Raw genomic sequence first — 19255 nt, 5'->3', positions numbered from 1 at the left:
TATCATGTTAAATGATAATGCTGCTAAGAGTGCATGGCAGCCAGTTCAAAATGAGTATCAGAATCATATTTTAAGCATCTCCATTCCAAATTTGAATGGCATGAAAAATGCTCAAAAAAAAGGTTAAATATTCACCGATATTTATCGATTTCTAGCTAAGCTATCAACAACAAAGTTAAGGTACTCGTCAATAGAGACTTTATTTTAGATTCAATTTATTTATTATAAATATTATAATATATATATTATAAATATTATATATTATAAATATTATAATATGGTCGAATCTAAACTATTACATGAAATACAATAAAATAAAATGCAAAATACATTAAATGTAACATAAAATATTCAATATATTAAATTACACATATTTCTTAATTTAAGGGTCCTTTACAGTTTCTATATGAAGTGGCCAAAAACTTTAATGCATAGACTTACTTTTATAGATTCTATAGACTGGAAACACTAGAGACTCTAGCGACTCTATAGACAACATAGACCTTTGAACGTCTCATTTTTCGAGCTGTAATAGTTACTTAGATCTGTTCATCTAACAGATCTCAACAAAAACATATACAAAAAATTTTAATTCTATATACTTCATACTCCTCTTGCCCTGCCTGTAACCTACAATTTCACTTAACCCATCTACCCCTATGTGATTCACTTTCAATTTTGCCATCCATAAAAATATATCATTCAAAACAATTTTCGCTCATTTTTCACTCTTGCAGGTGAATTTCCAGCTGTTCTTTTATGCACAAGCCTAAATCGAAATATAATTGAGTTCTAGGGCAGATTTTTGTCTTTTATTTTATGATTTATAACAGGTCAAGTTATTGTTGGAGATTTCCAAAAGAGATTTGAATGAGATTTGTAAACTGAGTACATTTTTGACCTGCGCAACAATTTTACCCAATAGAGAGTTTACGCAGGTGTGTGTGTGTGTATGTGAAGCAGGTATGACACAGTTAATCTATAAATGCCATGTGCAGCATGCAAAAGGTTTGTTTGTAGAAGACTTTGTTCCATTTGCCTAGTAAAGTAGACCCCGAACAGAGGCTTGAGTAGATTTCGTGCTGCGTTTCAGCTCATATAAGACGCAACTCGTTCCAGTTGCAATGCAACAGTTTCTTATTAAACGCCAGCCAAGTAGGACACACACATTTCGAATGCTCAACACATCAACGACAACTGTTGGCAGCTGTCTGCTGCTGCTGCTAATGCTAATGCTGTTGCAACTGGGCATGGCCATGCCCTGGTGGCGTCAGAACGATGCCAGCTACGATGCCAGCTTGGATCCCGTTGCCTGGTCTCGTGCTTTCGTTCAGGATCAAGTTCGTAGACCGCGCATCAGTCAGCAGATGCTATTGCCACAGCTGGAGAAGCCCAGCCGCAGCTGGTGGAGCAGCAGCAACAGCAACAGCAAGAAGAAGAAGAACAACTACAAGAAATTCTCGCGCAGACATCGTAAAAGGCGTTTGATGCTGCATCAAACGAGATGTTAAGCCACTCAACTGCCAATTAGCATAATAAATTATTTGCCACAAACTAAAACGAAAAAGTGTAAATTTATGGTGTTAAAAAAAGCTGCTTAATTTTAAATTTCCAACACTTAGTGTGCATAGAAGACAGGTTAAATCAGTGCTGATTCCAGAGCATCGAAAGTAAGGGAAGCCCAACCAACCTGCTCTAACTCTCTCTCACAACTGCAACGCATTTTCTTATCAATGGCATCGATTACAAAATCTATAGTTAATTCAATAGGCAACTGTTGCTAAGGTCAATTGGATTACGTTTCAAGACCAAATCCCGCCAAATACGCAGGCGGTAAAGACAAATGCAAACATGATGTAAGCGAACCCACAACAAGAAAAGACAACCAGCTAAAGACCTAAGCAAACTATGCACAGGCAGAGGCAGAAGCAGAGACACAGAAAGAGCCACAGTCAGAGCCAGTGCCCGAGTCAGAAGCTAAGCCAACCCAATCCAACTTTGGCACCAACATTTACACAGACTACTGCGACCTGAGCGACTGTCAGATGCTCTGTAAACTACATGGAGTATGTGAAGTTGTAGAAAAGGGAAATTTATATTGGGCTTATATTAAATTATTAAATAAAATAAAAATATTATAAAACCAATAATTTTTAATATTTTAAGATATATTAAAAAATTTTAATATATGAAAAATGTTAAGTTCAAAAACAACTGTATTAAAATAATAAAAAATAATAAAATTATTATCCCACAAAATTATTATATTCATATTTATTTTAATTAAAAAATATATATATTCAAAATTGATTAATTTGAAAACTTTGACCACTTTAACCACTATTTATTTTTATACATTTAAAAATGAATACTTAAAAATAATAATAATAAATTATGAATACAACTTTATAAAATTGAAAATCAAAATCAATAAAATAATTACAATTATTATTAATTATTTAATTAACTATTATAATTAATTATAAAATTAACTATAATTACTTTACCAAAAATATATTAAAAATAAATATGATTAAAAAATTAATTAATAGAAAAATAGTTGTCTTTCAAAAAAATAATATTGAAAATTTATTATTTATTAAGAACTTATTATATTTTAATTTTCATCTCGGCCACAGATTGCCCAGTTGCCTAAAATATTCTAGCACTTGAACAACTCAAGTGCTATAAGGAATTATTAAGAAATGCATTTATTTCTCTCAGTGTACGCACATAAACGACGCCTGGTCTGCTAACACTCTCAAAAATATGAATGAATGAATGAAAGTACATTTGGATATGAAAAGCAAGCATAAAGTCGCAATGTGGACTCAGGCAATTAGCAGCTACACGCACGAGCCACGCCCCTACCAGCCCTTAGCAGATCAGCCAGAAGTAATGCTGTGCATATATAAGCATGAATCTCTGCCACTTGCAGATTAAGTACAAATCAGTTAACAGCTCAGCGAACATGAAACTTCTCGTACTGAGCCTTTGCCTAATCGTGAGCTGCTGGGCAGCGCCTGTGGAACTGCAAGTTGAGCCACTCAGTCTGCTCGATGTGGATGGAGATATGCAGCTGGAGCCATTGCAGCCGGAGAGTGAGCGTGTGGCACGTGGCCTGGGACTCGGTGGCTTCGGCGGAGGCCTCGGTGGCAAATTCGGTGGCTTCGGCGGCTTAGGTGGCTTAGGTCACGGCTTTGGCGGCGGCTTTGGCGGTCATGGCTTTGGCGGTGGCCTGGGGCATGGCTTCGGCGGCGGTTTCGGCGGCTTCAAGGGACTCTTCAACAAACACTTCTAATAGCTAGACCTAAATATTAATTTTTATTATTAAATTTTTTAACAAATTCTAGTTGTAATAAATAAAACATTGCAAAATGAAAGACTAAAAATTTTGCGTCAAATAAATTGGATTTAAGGCTCCGTAATATTGCAGCTCTGGCTGAGCATCATAATCCACGTCAGTTTCGGGCGTGGTGCTGCGCAACTGTACGCGTGGTGACTTAGTGGTGCGCCAACTACGGAACACTTCTTGCACCTGAGCCACAAAGCCACGCCATAGACTCAACGGTGGTTGATAGACTGGAAAAGTGGTTCAGAATGAAGTTAAAGAAGATTTAAAGTTGAGAGAGTTATCTTCTAATGCCTACCCTCTGCGTGTGGTGGTGCCACCTGTGCATCGTATTCCAGCTCATCTAAGGAGCAGACGCCCACTAGCAGCAGCATTAGGCAAATCATACGCAGCATTTTGAGCTCAAATCCAAACTGAGCCGAAGTCGTAGACAAATTTATATAGGCGCGTCGCTGTGATGGCCCTTGGCCACTTTCCCATCATAAAATGGCGAACAATCATAACTACCAGGCCAAACATAAGATATTGATTTTCCAGAGAAAGAGAGACTGACTGGCAGATACCCTGTACGCAATTTCACTTCTTTATAGATATTTTTCCTAGATATACCTTTCTATTTATTCTAGAAATTCAGTCTATTCTACATTTTGTATTACTTTTATTTCAATATACAGAACCAACAAGTTATTTTTGGGCAAGTCAGCTGTCTATCGATAGTTATCGATTTTCTAAACTGTAATAAAAACTAGATACCAATCAAATTAAATAGTTTAGATCTGCCTCATATATCAATATGCCATCAAACCATTTATATTAATTGATTTTCATTAAGTTATCGAATTTATCGATTACCTAGGTAGAAGCTATGACGCCACTAATGTCAATTTCATATGACTCGTTTTATAAAACATACGAATTATGATTTTATCGCAAATTAACATATACATTTCATGTGCTTGTTTGTTTTTGACTGTTATCGATCACTAAATATGTTTTGTTCATAAGAGAAACTCGATACCAATTAAGCTAAACTCATTTTAAGGCTCTGATATTCAAGTTTGCCATTAAAAACACTTTTTCTTATCTTTTATTTATCGATTTTAGTGCATCTATGAACATTATCGATCTCTCAAAAATCAAGACACCAATAAAAGAAAATTTTTTTATCCCTAAAAACGTTGTATTTATATTATATGAATGACTGATCAGAGCTAGATGACTTTTCTATTTCCTGATCACACAGCTCTTGAATATGCTGCTCGCATTCTGCCTGTTGACTCTCTGCAATACCCCACACTAAACTCCCTGCAGCTATGTTCCATATTCTACAGGGTATTAAAACGCACACTTATTTATTGAGGCAACGCCAATAGCTGTGCGGCACACAATGGAATATCACAAATATCAAATGTTCATACAGATATATGTATATATCTATAGGTATATAAACTGCGAAATAAAAAGAGCAAACTTTAGCCAGAGAAGATGGAGCTACTGACTGCAAATTAACTGCGATTGCCAATGTTCGCACTGGGATCCAAAGCCGACACGGAGACTACCAAAGCCGTCGTTGCCTAAGAATTGACGTACTTTGCGCGCACCACCATCAACTTGATCGGTTCAACAATTTTTTGCACCGCCAATTCATTTGCTATTCAACTATCTCTCTCTGTCTCTGTCTTTTTTTCATCCAGTCAAATAATATAAAAATCACACTTATTTATTGAGGCAACGCCAATGGCTGTGCTACACACAATAGAATATCACAATTATCAAATGTTCATACAAATATATGTATAAATTTATAGATATAATATAATAGCAAAATAGAGAGAACAAGGCTTAGCCGTAGAAGCCGAAGCCACCACCAAAACCACCGTAGCGACCGCGATGGCGAGTGCGTGTAACCACACGCGTGCGCTGAAATCCGTAGCCGACACCCAAGCCAGCGTAGCCACCACCGTAGCCGCCATAGTAGCCACCATATCCACCATAGTACGGTGGTGGTGGTGGTAGTCCACCGTAGAATGGCGGTGGACCATAGAATTGACGTACTTTGCGCGCACCGCCATCAGCTTCATCCGCAACCACATCCGCTTGAGAGTTCTCGCCAGCTGTTAGCAGAGCCTCCTCCGGCTCCTGCGCCGCTGACAGCAAATCTTCCTGCTCCACTGCACCGCTTAGCAGCGCACAAATGCCCAACAGCAGCAGGCCAATCTTCAGGTATTCCATTTGGATTTTTGTGAGCCACTAAAACTGAATGTCGAGTCGAGCTTCAATTTATAGTCAAATATTAGGAAAATTACCTACCTGGAGAGGTTCAATAGCATTTCTTGAGTGCCATTGAAAGGTTTTTTATTCTTTGAACTTTTTTATTTTGAATTTTTTTTGCCGCACCACCAAAAGGCAAAAGAGTAATTACGCTTAAAAGCCGCAAGCGAGGGCTGTGTTTGGCTTTTAAGTTGTTTACTTCAAATTGAATTTGAAATTAAGCCAATCTTAAGATCTTGTTGCCAGATGCGGAAGTCTTGATAGAACTGTAGAGTGCACAGCTACTCGAGTTACTTGATGTATTACTTTGATATATGGGCTGAGATCCAGATGATTTATGAGTGCCTTATCATGAATTTGTAACGTTTATGCGTGGTATATTATGATATTGTGATGTTTATGCGTGACTTATCATGAATTTGTAATATTGTTTACTAAAATGTGAAACATTAAGTACAATGAAACCTTGTTATGTTTATGCTTGCAGTATAAGTCTGTAATATAATAAATGTATCATGAGTTTGTTTTCTTTTAAGTTCAGTAACTATCGACCAATTAATTAATATTGTAAGTTGACTCATTTGGCTTTCAGTCTACATCTTAAAAAGTATTTCTCTCAATCTTAAGCGTAATCTTTTAGCTCTATACATTTATCCAAAAAACTCATTTGATTTAGTTTTCCACGCTTAAAACTTAAATTTCGATGAAATATTCAGCAATTGAATTATTTTACTCTCAATTCATTTTTTAAGGAAATTTGACATAGCTGTCCATAGTACTTGAGATTCAAAGATCTCTATGTCTTTCTGTCTCGCTTTCGTTCAGCGTACTTGAAATTCAAAGATCTCTCTCTATCTCCCTCTATCTATCTTACTCTCTTGCACTATCTCTCTTTCTCTTAAGCACAGCTGCCGATCTGATTTAATGCTCAGCCAAAAGGCACTTGGCGACTGCACAGAAAAGACTCGAGTTTTTTATCGGAAGGTTTCATAGCTGTTTGTTGTTGTTGCGTTATTTGTGTATTTTTATTTAGCTAAACGAATAAATAAAGCTGAAAACGTAAAACGAAACTTGAATAACAACAACATCAGAGCTGAAAAGAAACTGCAGCATCATCAAAGAAAAGACATATTTAAGATGTATATATAGATCGATATATATATATATGGCAACTCTTATGTGATACATATTAGACTTTATCTAGATTATTTTTATTAATAAAAACTAAAAAAAATATTATAACAAATTTATTGTATTTAAGAAAATATATATCCATTTATATCGGTATATGTCTTTATATTTTCTGCTATTTTTATATATTTTTCGCTTCACTTCAATATCTTGACTTCAGCCCAAAAAACCGCCAAAGCCAATACCTTTGAACTTGGCAAAGCCAATGCCACCGCCAACAAAGCTACCAGCGCCTAGACTTCGACCATAGCCGCCACCGTAGCCACCGCCATAGCCACCTCCAAAGCCTCCACCGTAGCCACCTCCATAGCCAGCATAGCTGGGCACTATGCTGGATATGCTGGACACAACAGGCACGGTCGTAATAATCGGCACGGTTTGTATCACGGGCACAGTTTGTATGACAGGTGGTGCAATGTAACCACCACCACCACCACCGCCACCAGCAGCTACTATGCCACCGCCCACAATGCCACCGCCAATAAAACCACCTCCAATGTGTCGCGTATGTCGCACAAGTTCATTGCCTTCATTCACGATGGGCGTGGCCTCCAGCTGAGCAACGACAAGTGCGAAGATCAGCGAATAAAACGTTTCACGCAGCATCTTTGAAGCTCCAACTGATTGGAATAGCATCGCCAACCTCGTTATTTATGCAAATTAATTAGTGGGCCACGTCTGTTCGCATCCCATGGCATAGCGGCAGGCATATTTGCTTTAGCAATTCACAAATAACTGGATGCCGAAATTCCCCAAGCACTGAAAGCTAATTCCATTTAGATCTAACTCGGAATATGCTCATAAGCAGCTGCTTAGTTTACACTGGGATAAATTGGGTAGCAGCTATTGAAGATGGTGTCAGCAGACATTGAAGAAAGAGAAGAAGGAGAAGAAGAGGATGACGAGCAAATCACTTAGTCAATCAAGGAGTCACTCAATCATTGCTTCAGCCACGCCGTCTACTCAGTCAGGCAATCAATCAGAAAGTCACACAATTTGTAAGAAACAATATAAGAAGAAGATGTTTGAGATAATAACATAATCAGTTCATCAATCAATCATTCATTCAATCAATCAGTCAATCAATCACTCATCAGCAGTCATAATTCAGACAGTCACATAATACCTCAATCAAACAGCCCTTTAGCCTAGTCTAGTCTATCCATCAGTCACTCAATCAGTAAAGTAGTCAGTCAATCAATCAATCAAGCAGTCAAATAGTCAATTCAATTAATAAGTCAGTTACACTCAATCAATAAGTCACTCATTTAGTCAGTTATGCACACATTTTTCACAAGTCATTCAATCAATCAACGATAACTTTAAAATATTCCCCCAAAATTTCTTTGAGTGTATTTCACACATCAACCACATCGATCACAACTGAGTGAAGGTCAGTTTTGGTTGCGAGCCACGTGCATAGAGACGCGTAAGTGAAGACCCAGCCAATGCTTGGTTAATGCGTATGCAAACATAGCTAAGCTGGTGGGGTTTTTTTGTGGTGCTGCATGACGCACCACGCAAACGCCGCATAAATACGTTGCGACGTCTGCGCCCGCGTCGCAGAACGTAATCAACTCGACATCCAAGATGAGTTGCTATATTCAAGTGCTGCTGATTTGTGGCGCAGCTGTGGTGCTGGAGGCTTACGGCTTGGATGGCATCAGTGCGGTGCCGGTGGTGCAGCAAGTGCCGGTATTGCAACAAGTGCCGATTGTACAGCAACAACCACAGGCGCTGGCCTTAGGTGGTGGCTTGCTGGGCGGTGGTGCGGCTGGCTTCGGCGGTGGTTTTGGCAGTTATCGCGAAACCATTCGGGTTAGGGGACGTGCCTTCGGCGGTGGCGGCTTCAAGGGTGGCTTCGGACATGGTGGCCTTGGCGGCGGCTTTGGTGCCGGTGGCTTCGGCGGCGGCGGCTTCCGCGCGCGCTACGACAAAAAGGTGGTGGGCGGATTTGGTGGTGCTGGCGTACTTGGTGGAGCAGGAGGTGCAGCGCTGTTCGGATAAACAAATATATATAGTGGTGCCAATGATTTATGTTTATGAAATAAAGCCAAAGTGAAAACATGGATACCCTGTAGCGTCTGATAAGTTTAAGCTAGAATGCCACCCTGTATACTTTGTATTGATAGTGCTCATGAATGTTATCAAGTAAGCATTGCTTTTATGTTGTACTTAATGGAAAAAAATAAATATATTTCTTCTTATGTTCAATCACAAGTCAAAAAAAAAAAAACACCCTGTATATGTTGTTATGCTCACGCATTTTGCTGACATGCGCATTTTCAACCCTGCTGCTGCTGCTGCCGCTGCCTTTGCTTGGTGTTGTTGATGATTATGGTGGTGGTGGTGGTGCGGTAGCGGGTCTATATAATTTTTTATTTTTCTGAATGGGGCAGCCAGCCAGCCAAAGCAGACAGTTTTAGTTGGCCAGGCGCCTTGGCCACAGTTCGAGTCAGTCGCTCGCTGCAGTCGCTCGTCGTAGACGCTGACAGCGCGCTATCGCTCCCTCTCTCGCTCCCACTCGGGCTTGATTTGATTTTACAGTTAGAGTTGCACGAGCTGCAGCCGCACTTGCAACAAGCTGAGCAGGTCGAACATTTTGTTTGAAACAAAGTCAATTGTTAAATAAAAACAGCTAGGCAAAAGCAAAAATCTTAACTAAAAATAGCAACAAAATCTGAGCTATAAATCGGGCATAAATATATATACTCTTATATACATATATATGAGAGATAAATGTGCTGTGTTGTTTTCTGTGTGTGCGCCAAGTGGAAAACTGTTTAAAAATAAAACAAAAACGCCAAACGGCAAAAGCTTCAACAAAAACTTTTGTCATCAAAGATATGAAGAGAGGAATATAACATAACTGCATAACTGTAAACAAGAACAACTATAACAACTCCTACTGGAACAAGAAACATTCAGGTACTTCTTACATATGATTCGATTTGATTTGAGTTCAGCTGCTGCGCGCTGTTTTTCCTTTCAATGTTAATTAAAAACCAAAATGAAAATTTTGCAAATGTTGCTGCGGCGCTCGCTCCGGCGCTCTCACGCTCTTCCGCTCTCTTTTACTGAGACACACACTCGCACACATGGAAGCTCGTTATCTATGCTCTCTCTTGCTCTTAACGGCGTTGCCAGACTGTTGTCATAAATCACATATTGTTAGTAGTTCATGTGAACTGCAGTTGATCAAATCTGTTTTATTTTGTCAACTAATATTGTTGTTGTTGTTGCTCGCTCTCACTCTCTCGCTCTCTCTCCCTCTCTTTCTTTCTCTTTAGCTTATCTACTATTACCTGCCTTATCTCATGAGCACACTGACTTCCTTTTTCTTGTTTGCCATACATTGACACGTATCATTATGCACAACAACAACAACTGCACACTTCTACTTATAATATGTATAAGACGGAAAACACGCACTTGTCTTAGTCTCAAGTCCTCTGACACCACGCTTGCAATTAGCGTAATTGCGGCTCAACACACACTCGCACGCACACACACATGCAGCTGTTGGTCTCATATGACAACGCCAATTTCTTTAAGAAAACACATTTGTAGTGATGTTTCTAGAACACTGTAGCCTCTATAATGAAATATAATAAGCTTTTATAAGTTTCATACTATTTTTAATAGATGTCATTCTTTCATTATAGACTTTCAAGTCTTCCATAAACAGCCCTAAAATATTTTACTTTCGACAATTTTATTTTTCTCCTAACTATAGATTAGTCCCTCTTTCTCCCATAGATACTTTCTTATTTTAACTGTTTAGTTCCAGTATTTTCTCTTATTGTTGAACTATCCACCATTCTTTATTCAAGCATTTTAAAAAAATTTTTTATGAATTCTGATGAGCTCAAAAATAACAATTTTTGATATGCTTATTTTGTGTCTTATGTTGTGCCCTTGCTTGGGAACTTCCTTTAACTACATTCAATTTGCATTATGAATATGGAAATGCTGATGAGCTTTGATTATGGCAATTTCATTGTGACCTCGCCTCCCCCTCTACTTCCTGTTATTGAGCCTAAAGTTCACATAGTAGCTGCGCCCAATGATATAAATAGTTATCAGGCCGAAACGTTGCCCACCCCCTGCCAGAAAATCTCTCATCCACGGCCCACCTCCCACCACCCACGGTGCTGACGTCGTTGCATTTGTAACCCTGACAATGTCAGCTGTTGTATGTTGTTTGTTTCGTCCACCTTTGACATATTGTGTATTTAGTTCAAGGTCAATCGAAAGTTTTGCTTGATAGCAAGAAACTGGAGCAGCGATAAGCTACTCATCGAATTTGGTTTGTCCACTACAGAGAGGCTAACTGCTGGCTGGCTTGTCCACTGTCAAGGGCAACAGCGAAAAAAAAAACAACATGCGTGTTCTTAACGCCAGTTGATTACTTTTATTCGTGTTGCGAAACTCTCATTATTCAAAAGGTGTCAAAAATATTCTTAAAAGTTCATTAACATGGCAACAGTTTTTTATGACGTCTTGAGCTGACACTTGGTGAAAACTTTTGGCTAAAAATATGAAGCATAGTCAATTTTAGAAAGATATTTAGTATAAGACATTGCTTTTTCACTACTTTGGAAGTGTAAAAGTCAGTGAATTTTTATAATAATATGTGAATTCTTTAAACAAATGTTAGATAACAGAAACTTTCCCTATTAAATAAGTAATTAATAAAAATTTTTCAGTAAGGAAATATATTGAGATTATAAAGACATGCGGGTGGAACTACGACAGTCTCAAAAATATATTCTTTACAGGTAGTCAAAAATTAAAATTCATTATTTTAAGCACATGCCGTTTGAGCTACCTTTTTAGATTAAAAATCAGCAAGTCATAAAATTCTCTAGCTCTTGTCATATTCGGCAATCTCAACAAATTTAGCTTCGAATAACACTAATACTGCATGATAAAGTAAGCACGTTTTGAATGCTCGCCAAGTCCACCTGGGCTATCGGTCAGTTGGCCGTAAACTGAGCTGAGGTAATGGGCTGGCATAGTGTTAACGGGTCACAGCTAACAATAGCAAAGGGCTTTGCACACAAAGTGTTAGTGAACTTTTGTGCCGCAGCTTGGCAGTTTGGCAGCTGTCCAGGACTTGTTTTCCAGCTGGTTGGACAAAGGATCCGCCGACAGCCGCAACAGCAGCAGCAACAGGAAGCGCAGCCATTGAACATTTAATGTATGCAGATAGAAAACGTTGCAACGTTGCCTTTGTCCACTAGCGCGACTAATTTATGGCTGTCACTTAAACGGGGCCGGCGCCAACTCACTGCAAAGCTGCAGCCCACGCGACACTCGCAACGCAAGTGGCCATAAATTGTGCCCTCTTCTAATCAGCCAGCCCTCAAGTCTGCCTCGCTCTGCGCTTCTCATAAATCAGCGGCAAGTGGAGCAGCAGCCTAGTTGGCTCCGACTTAATGGCAACTAATTGCATTTGCGCCAAAGCAAACAACGTTAAAGTGAAATTTGTGGAAAAAGCAACGACTAAAAAATACCCTAAATTAGAGCAAAGAGAATTAGATTGAGAGGAAATGGGGGAGTAACTAAAAAACAAATTTGCATAGTCTGTTTAAACTCTAGATGAAGCTGAGTACCTAATTTAATATCTCTAGCTCGCAAAGTTCTCGAGTTATGCTTGAAATGGCAAGTCTCAAAATAAACTTTAGTTAGGAAATGGAGATTTATTAAGAGAACTACCCCACTCAGCTATGCAAGCTATACAAACACTTTCAACAAGCCAATCTACCATACGTACTTTAGTGTAGGGCATAAGAAGACAGCGTTTTAAATCCCTTTTAGAGGAGAGGAGTAAGGTCTCCAAGTTATTGTGCGCCAGTCAGACGCCAGCCAGCTAAAGAGCCATTGAAGCCAACTTTTTAGCTTTTGTGTCTAACGAAAATGTTCGCATTACACATACGACGCGTTGCCAAATTCAGTTTTGCGATGTCGTGCGGAGGCGCCAACAAAGGAAGCACAAAGTGATTGAAAATTGACTTTCAGCACGCATCAACATTTTGTTATTTTGTTGTTTGTGTATTTCAATGTCGCAGGATGTTATTGTCCTGTTTATGAGCAAATTTACAAAAAAAGTTGCAAAATGAAAAAGTTTCCTGCCGAATTGCGAATCGATTTTGGTTATTCACAAAGTTGTTGGGGGAGAAATATATGTATATTAGGTATATAGGTATATAAGTATAAGAGTGTTAAGGCATATATTTGTGTATAGATATATAAGTAAAGGCGAGCTTCTTAACGCACTTGTGGGTTGGCCTTGTTAGCAGAAAGGAACTTGAATAAAGTTCAAAATTGGATTTTCTGTATTCTCAATTAGCATTTCCATAAAATCTGCCTAATGATGCCAGAGCATTGAATTGAATAGAAAAAGGGCACACAAATACCTCTTGCTCTCAGTTTTAATGAATAGCTTTCAGAAAGTGTTTGCTTATGCTTCAATTTGTGAGCTAATTAGCATATAGAACGGCTGGAACTTTTTCATTCAATAAAATAACTTAACTTAAGCAGTTAGCTGAAAATTTACCTTGGGAACGAATTTTCTGATTGTCAGTAAAGAATTTATTTTATACTACAGCTTGCTACTCTTAACCCACTTCCCAATCTTAATAATTTTCTCACCTCTTTATCCTTACAGCAACGCTATACAAAAGTGTCGCAGCTGTAGGTGTAGCTGAGTGTTCGCTTGTAGCATGCTAGCTGCAGTTATGGCATCCGATATCAATTGGGATCCAGGTAAGCATGACTCACCCACTCACTCCTGTCTACACATTACAAAAATGTTCATCTTGCAGCGCTTTCAAGATTGATAACCACACTGAAGGAATCGGATAATTTGTCCAATGATCAGGAGATTGATTTTCTCAAAGCGTTGCTGGAGTCCAAGGAGCTAAATGCCTTGGTCAATGTGCACACAAAGGTGGCCAAGGTGGGCCGAGACGAAAGACTAGCACCTGTCTTATCCACCTCGTCGCAGGTGCTGTACGAGGTACTCGAACAGCTGTCGCAGCACTGTCATCTAAGCGACGATTGTAAGGAGGCATTCCATCTGCTGCAGGATTCGCACGTGCAGGTGAGCTAAGCAAACGAATTTAACTGTAAGAGAACTTTCATTCAACTATAAAATCCAATTAGCACCTGCTCTTTGCACACGATGCGATTGCACAAAAGGATTTCTATCCGCATCTGCCGGAGGTGCCCATCGAAATGGACGAGGACGAGGAGACCATCAAAATTGTTCAGCTTGTCAAAAGCAATGAGCCTCTGGTAAATTTCGAACTCCCATCGCTGCTTTCTAACTCATGTCCATTAATGCCTCATATTGTGTCATGTCTATCGCATATATATAATGCTATAACTGTCCAACTATCCAGACCATGCATACTTCTCGCATATCGTCACAAAGTCTCTCAAACGTCCTTTGCCTCCAATCGTTTCGTTTCTTCATTCATCTAAAATCTCATACTCATATTTGTTTTTCAATGCTAACAAATCTTATTGTAAATTTTTGCTTTTGTCTCGAAAAAAAAAAACATTAAAAAATCGAATAAAATCGAAAAACAATTTCAAAATTCCGTCCATCAAAAAATTGTTAAAAAAAAAAATATATATATATATATATAAAACAGACAGGAGCACAAAGTGCGGAGCCAATTGTTGTAAGTAAAAAGTCCTTACTGTAAAACGTGAAAAGCATTAGATAAGACGGATGTTAAACTTGGCACCAACAACAACAACAAACAACAAGAACAACAAAATACTGTAACAACTTTTGTAATATACAAAACTATTTGATGTACTTTTATGTGAAACAATCAAGTTTTTTAAATGTTGTATATTTTTCATAAATTTTTGTTTTAAATTTTTTTATATTTTATATTTTGTATTTTATATTTTATATTTTATATTTTATATTTTATATTTTATATTTTATATTTTATATTTTATATTTTATATTTTATATTTTATATTTTATATTTTATATTTTATATTTTATATTTTATATTTTATATTTTATATTTTATCTTTTCTATTTATATTTTATATTTATCTTTTATATTTTATATTTTATATTTCTATTTTATATTTATATTTTATATTTTATATTTTATATTTTATCTTTATATTTATATTTTCTATTTTATCTTTTATCTTTCTATTTTCTATTTTATATTTTCTCTTTTCTCTTTTATATTTTATCTTTCTCTTTTATATTTTCTATTTTCTATTTTATCTTTTCTCTTTTCTCTTTTCTCTTTTCTCTTTTCTCTTTTCTCTTTTCTCTTTTCTCTTTTCTCTTTTCTCTTTTCTCTTTTCTCTTTTCTTTTCTCTTTTCTCTTTTTCTTTTCTCTTTCTCTTTTCTCTTTTCTCTTTTCTCTTTTCTCTTTTCTCTTTTCTCTTTTCTCTTTTCTCTTTTCTCTTTTCTCTTTTCTCTTTTCTCTTTTCTCTTTTCTCTTTTCTCTTTTCTCTTTTCTCTTTTCTCTTTTCTCTTTTCTCTTTTCTCTTTTCTCTTTTCTCTTTTCTCTTTTCTCTTTTCTCTTTTCTTCTTTTCTCTTTTCTCTTTCTCTTTCTCTTTCTCTTTTCTCTTTTCTCTTTTCTCTTTTCTCTTTTCTCTTTTCTCTTTTCTCTTTTCTCTTTTTTCTTTTCTCTTTTCTGTCTTCTATTTGACTTGTTCGCTGTAAAGAAAAACTGTAAAAAATATGTTCTACATATACACATATACATACACATACACGTACATGCCTCACTCACACACACTTACACAACACACTCAGGCGTCAGCAGCGTTTACAAAAAGTTCATTGCCTACTTTTAGGGCGCAACCATAAAAACGGATGAGGAAACGGGCAAAATAATTATAGCTAGAATTATGCACGGCGGCGCGGCAGATCGATCTGGCTTAATACACGTGGGTGATGAGGTCATCGAGGTCAACAGCATCAATGTGGAGGGCAAGACGCCAGGCGATGTGCTCACCATATTGGTATATATAATACTCAAACTATCTCTAGCCTATCTAATCTATATATATATCTGGAATTCTCAGCAAAATTCGGAGGGCACCATTACCTTTAAGCTGGTGCCAGCGGATACGAAAGGTGCGCAGCGTGAGTCTAAGGTGCGTGTGCGCGCCCATTTCGATTATAATCCAGATGTGGATCCTTATATACCCTGCAAGGAGGCTGGCCTGGCATTTCAGCGTGGCGATGTCCTGCACATTGTCGCACAGGACGATGCGTATTGGTGGCAAGCGCGCAAGGATCATGAGCGTTCAGCACGCGCTGGCCTCATACCAAGTCGAGCTCTACAGGAACGTCGCATCCTGCACGAGCGAACGCAACGCGAATCCAATGACCTGGACTCGAAGCGTAAGTATGAATTGGATTCCATTGAATTAGTGTGCATATATTATAAATATGTATGGCCCCTTCATTTATTCATATTTCGATAAAAGATAAGTTGGATTCATCCGTTCACTCTTGAGCCTTAACCTTAACTAAAAATATAAAATGATCATAATCCTAACCAAATGAACTTCATCGTCTAAACTTAAAATATTAAAAAATCATAAATTATAAATATATTAGAGGTATTCCTTAAAGTTGAGCTTGAAAATAATATATATCTGAGATAAACATTTTTATTTCAATCAAAATTTCCAACAAAAATTCTTCAAAGCTTAAAAACTTTAAGTAATTTGAGGAATACCTCAAAAAGCTCCTTCATCATTCTATTAACCAGCCCAATTAGACCTTAATTAATCGAGTCCTCGCATGCATCTCATTCGTTTCATTCTAATCACACGCTCACTCACTACTCACATCGCTACACATCGATTCCCTGCATCCGTAATCCACCTGGCCATCCAGCCGGCTCATGCGCCTCGCTGTGCACCACGCCGCCCGGTTCACCGCGTCTGCAGACGAGCAGCAGCAGCTCCTCCTGTCGCCAGCCCAAGACTAAAAAGATAATGTACGATTTGACAGAGAATGACGATTTCGATCGGGAATTGATTGCCACCTATGAAGAGGTGGCCAAGCTATATCCACGACCAGGCGTCTATCGGCCTGTTGTACTAATCGGAGCACCTGGGGTGGGACGCAATGAGCTGCGCAGAAGATTGATAGCGCGTGATCCCGAAAAGTTTCGCAGTCCAGTGCCATGTGAGTAGTTAACAGTAGACGTCATATATAAAACATATATATATTATATATATCCTATATACCCTTGCTTAGATACCACTCGACCTATGCGCACAGGTGAGGTGCCTGGACGTGAATACATTTTTGTGGCACGCGATAAAATGGACGCTGACATTGAGGCGGGCAAATTTGTGGAGCATGGCGAGTACAAGGGTCACCTCTATGGCACCTCAGCCGAGAGTGTCAAGTCGATTGTGAATGCGGGTTGTGTCTGTGTGCTGAGTCCACATTATCAGGCGATCAAGACGTTGCGCACCGCCCAACTGAAACCATTTCTCATACACATCAAGCCACCGGAGCTCAGTGTATTGAAGGCAACGCGCACGGAGGCGCGGGCTAAATCCACGTTTGATGAGGCCAACGCGCGTAGCTTTACGGATGAGGAATTCGAAGATATGGTCAAATCGGCGGAACGCATCGACTTTATCTATGGTCACTTTTTCGATGTGGACATTGTTAACGGGGAGTTGGTGAATGCGTTTGAGCAGCTTGTCCAACACGTACAGAGGCTGGAGAATGAACCACTCTGGGCGCCATCCATGTGGGTGCAGTAGGCGTAGCCACGCCACCCATCCACCCAGTCCTAGAAACAAACACCAAAGTATTTGCCATACGAATTTAGCCCAACTAAATTAAAACAAACAAAACAAAAAACTGCTAAGCTAAATGAAAAGTTAGTTGCCAATGTTGCACGGCATTTAGTTAGAAAGAGAGAGCGAGAGCGAGAGCAAGAGAAAGAGAGATATATATACTATATACGTAGATATATAGAGAGATATACTATTTACCCTTAGACGCTACTCTTCAGCGTCCTTTCCTTTTCACAACATGTACCTTTTTTTGCGTAAAAGTGAAAACAATGAAAAGAATACAATAAAAGCAAAATGAAAATTATAAAGAAGAAAGAAACCGAAAAGAGAAAAGAAAATTAAACAAAACTTACTAAAATTAATTAACAAAAAAAAACTAAATCCATTTAACCAAATTTATGCGTCATCTGTTGTACAACAATTATTTCACTTAAATAATGTTTGTCCATAAAAACAAAACTCCTTATATTAAAGATATAAAATGTTTAAATTTTATAAATAAAAAAAGAAAAACTTATAAATGTGTTACAAACTCCAGCTAAAAGAGTTTTTTCTCAACTATTTTTAAGAATTTTTTTATTATATTTTTTAATTATTTTAAAGCTTCAGATTTTGTATACAAAATCTTTTCCGAGACTTTATTATATATTATAATAATCACAGAGGACAGTTGATAGCAAAGATAGCGTTCGCTTGATAAGACAGACCTGGTTTCAGAGGGGAAATAGTTAAGGCTAACCAAAAACAAGTAGGGTCATATCTATATATATTCTACATAAAGATCAGTAAATATAAAAAACATTTCCATTTACCAGATAAACAAATTTTAGAGCTATAAAATATGTAACCAGGTCGGCATTACTATACATTTTAGCTTTAAACTAAAACTGATTTTCAGAAAATCTATTATTAACACTTATCAATTCGAAATTAATTGAGAAATTTTGACTATTCGAAGAGCCTTAACCTGGGCTTAAAAAAGAATTTTTAAGCTGATGTTTTATGTTAAGTATTTACTAGTTGTTAGCGCACTTTTCTATTACTGAACAGCATGTAAGGTATCTTCTAGTCGAATACTTCCACTTATTATTATTGCTCATAGGACATCTGATAGTCGTATATTCTCAAATATTCTATCAAACTGGAAATCTTATTGTACCCTTATTTGAACCTATTTAACATCTAAACAATTCCCTCTATCTTCTCTCCTCCTCCAGTTGTCATTGATAATTATGATAAGGTCAAACGGCGCGCGCGCCCACAACTAAGTCGCACTGTATGCAGCAGTTGTGGGATGGGGCAGAGGCGTGTATATGGAAGTTGCTGGCTAGGGATGAGCAACAGTAATATATGTGGTTCACAGTGACAGCTATAACAGTGACAAATAGCAGCTACACTTTACAGTTACTTAGCTACTTTCAAATGACCTGAACTAAACACTAAATACATATCAAAAATAAATAAAAATAGCTAAAATACAATATTTTTGTTTTTAAAAATATTGCATATTTTATTTTTAATAATTATTAAATTAATAATTCAGGAGTAACTGATAAATACTTGTTATATGTAACGATTTATGGCAACTATCGCTCATCTCTAGAAGCAGCTGA

General features: G+C 37.7%; 5 protein-coding genes across 8 annotated transcripts; 3 read left to right on the top strand and 2 right to left on the bottom strand.

The window, feature by feature from the left end:
* The first annotated feature begins 1159 nt into the window (after positions 1–1159).
* Positions 1160–2033, top strand: LOC111605277. Its single transcript, XM_023323721.2, has one exon. The coding sequence runs from the start codon at positions 1176–1178 to the stop codon at positions 1509–1511; it is 336 nt and encodes a 111-aa protein (XP_023179489.1). The 5' UTR covers positions 1160–1175; the 3' UTR covers positions 1512–2033.
* Positions 2034–2971: 938 nt separating this feature from the next.
* Positions 2972–3301, top strand: LOC111605251 (glycine-rich RNA-binding protein blt801). Its single transcript, XM_023323689.2, has one exon. It carries the CDS (start codon positions 2972–2974, stop codon positions 3299–3301), a length of 330 nt encoding a protein of 109 aa, XP_023179457.2.
* Positions 3302–3385: 84 nt separating this feature from the next.
* On the bottom strand, positions 3386–3747 carry LOC111605250. The gene is made up of 2 exons (XM_023323688.2): positions 3651–3747; positions 3386–3582 (listed from the first exon to the last, which is right to left on the bottom strand). The coding sequence occupies exons 1-2, from the start codon at positions 3745–3747 to the stop codon at positions 3386–3388; spliced, it is 294 nt and encodes a 97-aa protein (XP_023179456.2).
* A 3223-nt stretch (positions 3748–6970) lies between these two features.
* Positions 6971–7420, bottom strand: LOC111605249 (uncharacterized protein F12A10.7). The gene is made up of 2 exons (XM_023323687.2): positions 7306–7420; positions 6971–7140 (listed from the first exon to the last, which is right to left on the bottom strand). The coding sequence occupies exons 1-2, from the start codon at positions 7418–7420 to the stop codon at positions 6971–6973; spliced, it is 285 nt and encodes a 94-aa protein (XP_023179455.1).
* A 2169-nt stretch (positions 7421–9589) lies between these two features.
* LOC111605223 (MAGUK p55 subfamily member 7) lies at positions 9590–17957 on the top strand. 4 transcript variants are annotated; one of them, XM_023323648.2, is made up of 9 exons: positions 9590–9742; positions 13488–13585; positions 13645–13922; positions 13985–14116; positions 14479–14508; positions 15666–15833; positions 15897–16218; positions 16720–17013; positions 17086–17957. In XM_023323648.2, the coding sequence occupies exons 2-9, from the start codon at positions 13543–13545 to the stop codon at positions 17604–17606; spliced, it is 1788 nt and encodes a 595-aa protein (XP_023179416.1). In that variant the 5' UTR covers positions 9590–9742; positions 13488–13542; the 3' UTR covers positions 17607–17957. The 4 variants fall into 4 exon arrangements, with proteins under 4 accessions (XP_023179416.1, XP_023179417.1, XP_023179418.1 ...); XM_023323650.2 differs by having other exon boundaries at positions 9591–9742; positions 16837–17013; XM_023323649.2 differs by lacking the exon at positions 14479–14508.
* The last annotated feature ends 1298 nt before the right edge of the window (positions 17958–19255 follow it).

Source organism: Drosophila hydei, unplaced genomic scaffold (genome assembly GCF_003285905.1).
Source record: "Drosophila hydei strain 15085-1641.00,03,60 unplaced genomic scaffold, DhydRS2 tig00008125-arrow-arrow-pilon, whole genome shotgun sequence".
NCBI lineage: Eukaryota > Metazoa > Arthropoda > Insecta > Diptera > Drosophilidae > Drosophila > Drosophila hydei.
This window is presented reverse-complemented; position numbering and strand designations above follow the sequence as displayed.

Excerpts from the sequence above, each read along its gene's own strand:
- LOC111605277 (XM_023323721.2), top strand. The coding sequence starts at position 1,176 with ATGCTCAACACATCAACGACAACTGTTGGCAGCTGTCTGCTGCTGCTG.
- LOC111605251 (XM_023323689.2), top strand. The coding sequence starts at position 2,972 with ATGAAACTTCTCGTACTGAGCCTTTGCCTAATCGTGAGCTGCTGGGCA.
- LOC111605250 (XM_023323688.2), bottom strand. The coding sequence starts at position 3,747 with ATGCTGCGTATGATTTGCCTAATGCTGCTGCTAGTGGGCGTCTGCTCC. Across the intron at positions 3,583-3,650 it reads GGCACCACCACACGCAGAGG|TCTATCAACCACCGTTGAGT; the intron begins GTAGGCATTAGA and ends CCACTTTTCCAG.
- LOC111605249 (XM_023323687.2), bottom strand. The coding sequence starts at position 7,420 with ATGCTGCGTGAAACGTTTTATTCGCTGATCTTCGCACTTGTCGTTGCT. Across the intron at positions 7,141-7,305 it reads ACATACGCGACACATTGGAG|TGCCCAGCTATGCTGGCTAT; the intron begins GTGGTTTTATTG and ends TATCCAGCATAG.
- LOC111605223 (XM_023323648.2), top strand. The coding sequence starts at position 13,543 with ATGCTAGCTGCAGTTATGGCATCCGATATCAATTGGGATCCAG. Across the intron at positions 13,586-13,644 it reads CGATATCAATTGGGATCCAG|CGCTTTCAAGATTGATAACC; the intron begins GTAAGCATGACT and ends TTCATCTTGCAG. Across the intron at positions 14,509-15,665 it reads AAAGTGCGGAGCCAATTGTT|GGCGCAACCATAAAAACGGA; the intron begins GTAAGTAAAAAG and ends GCCTACTTTTAG.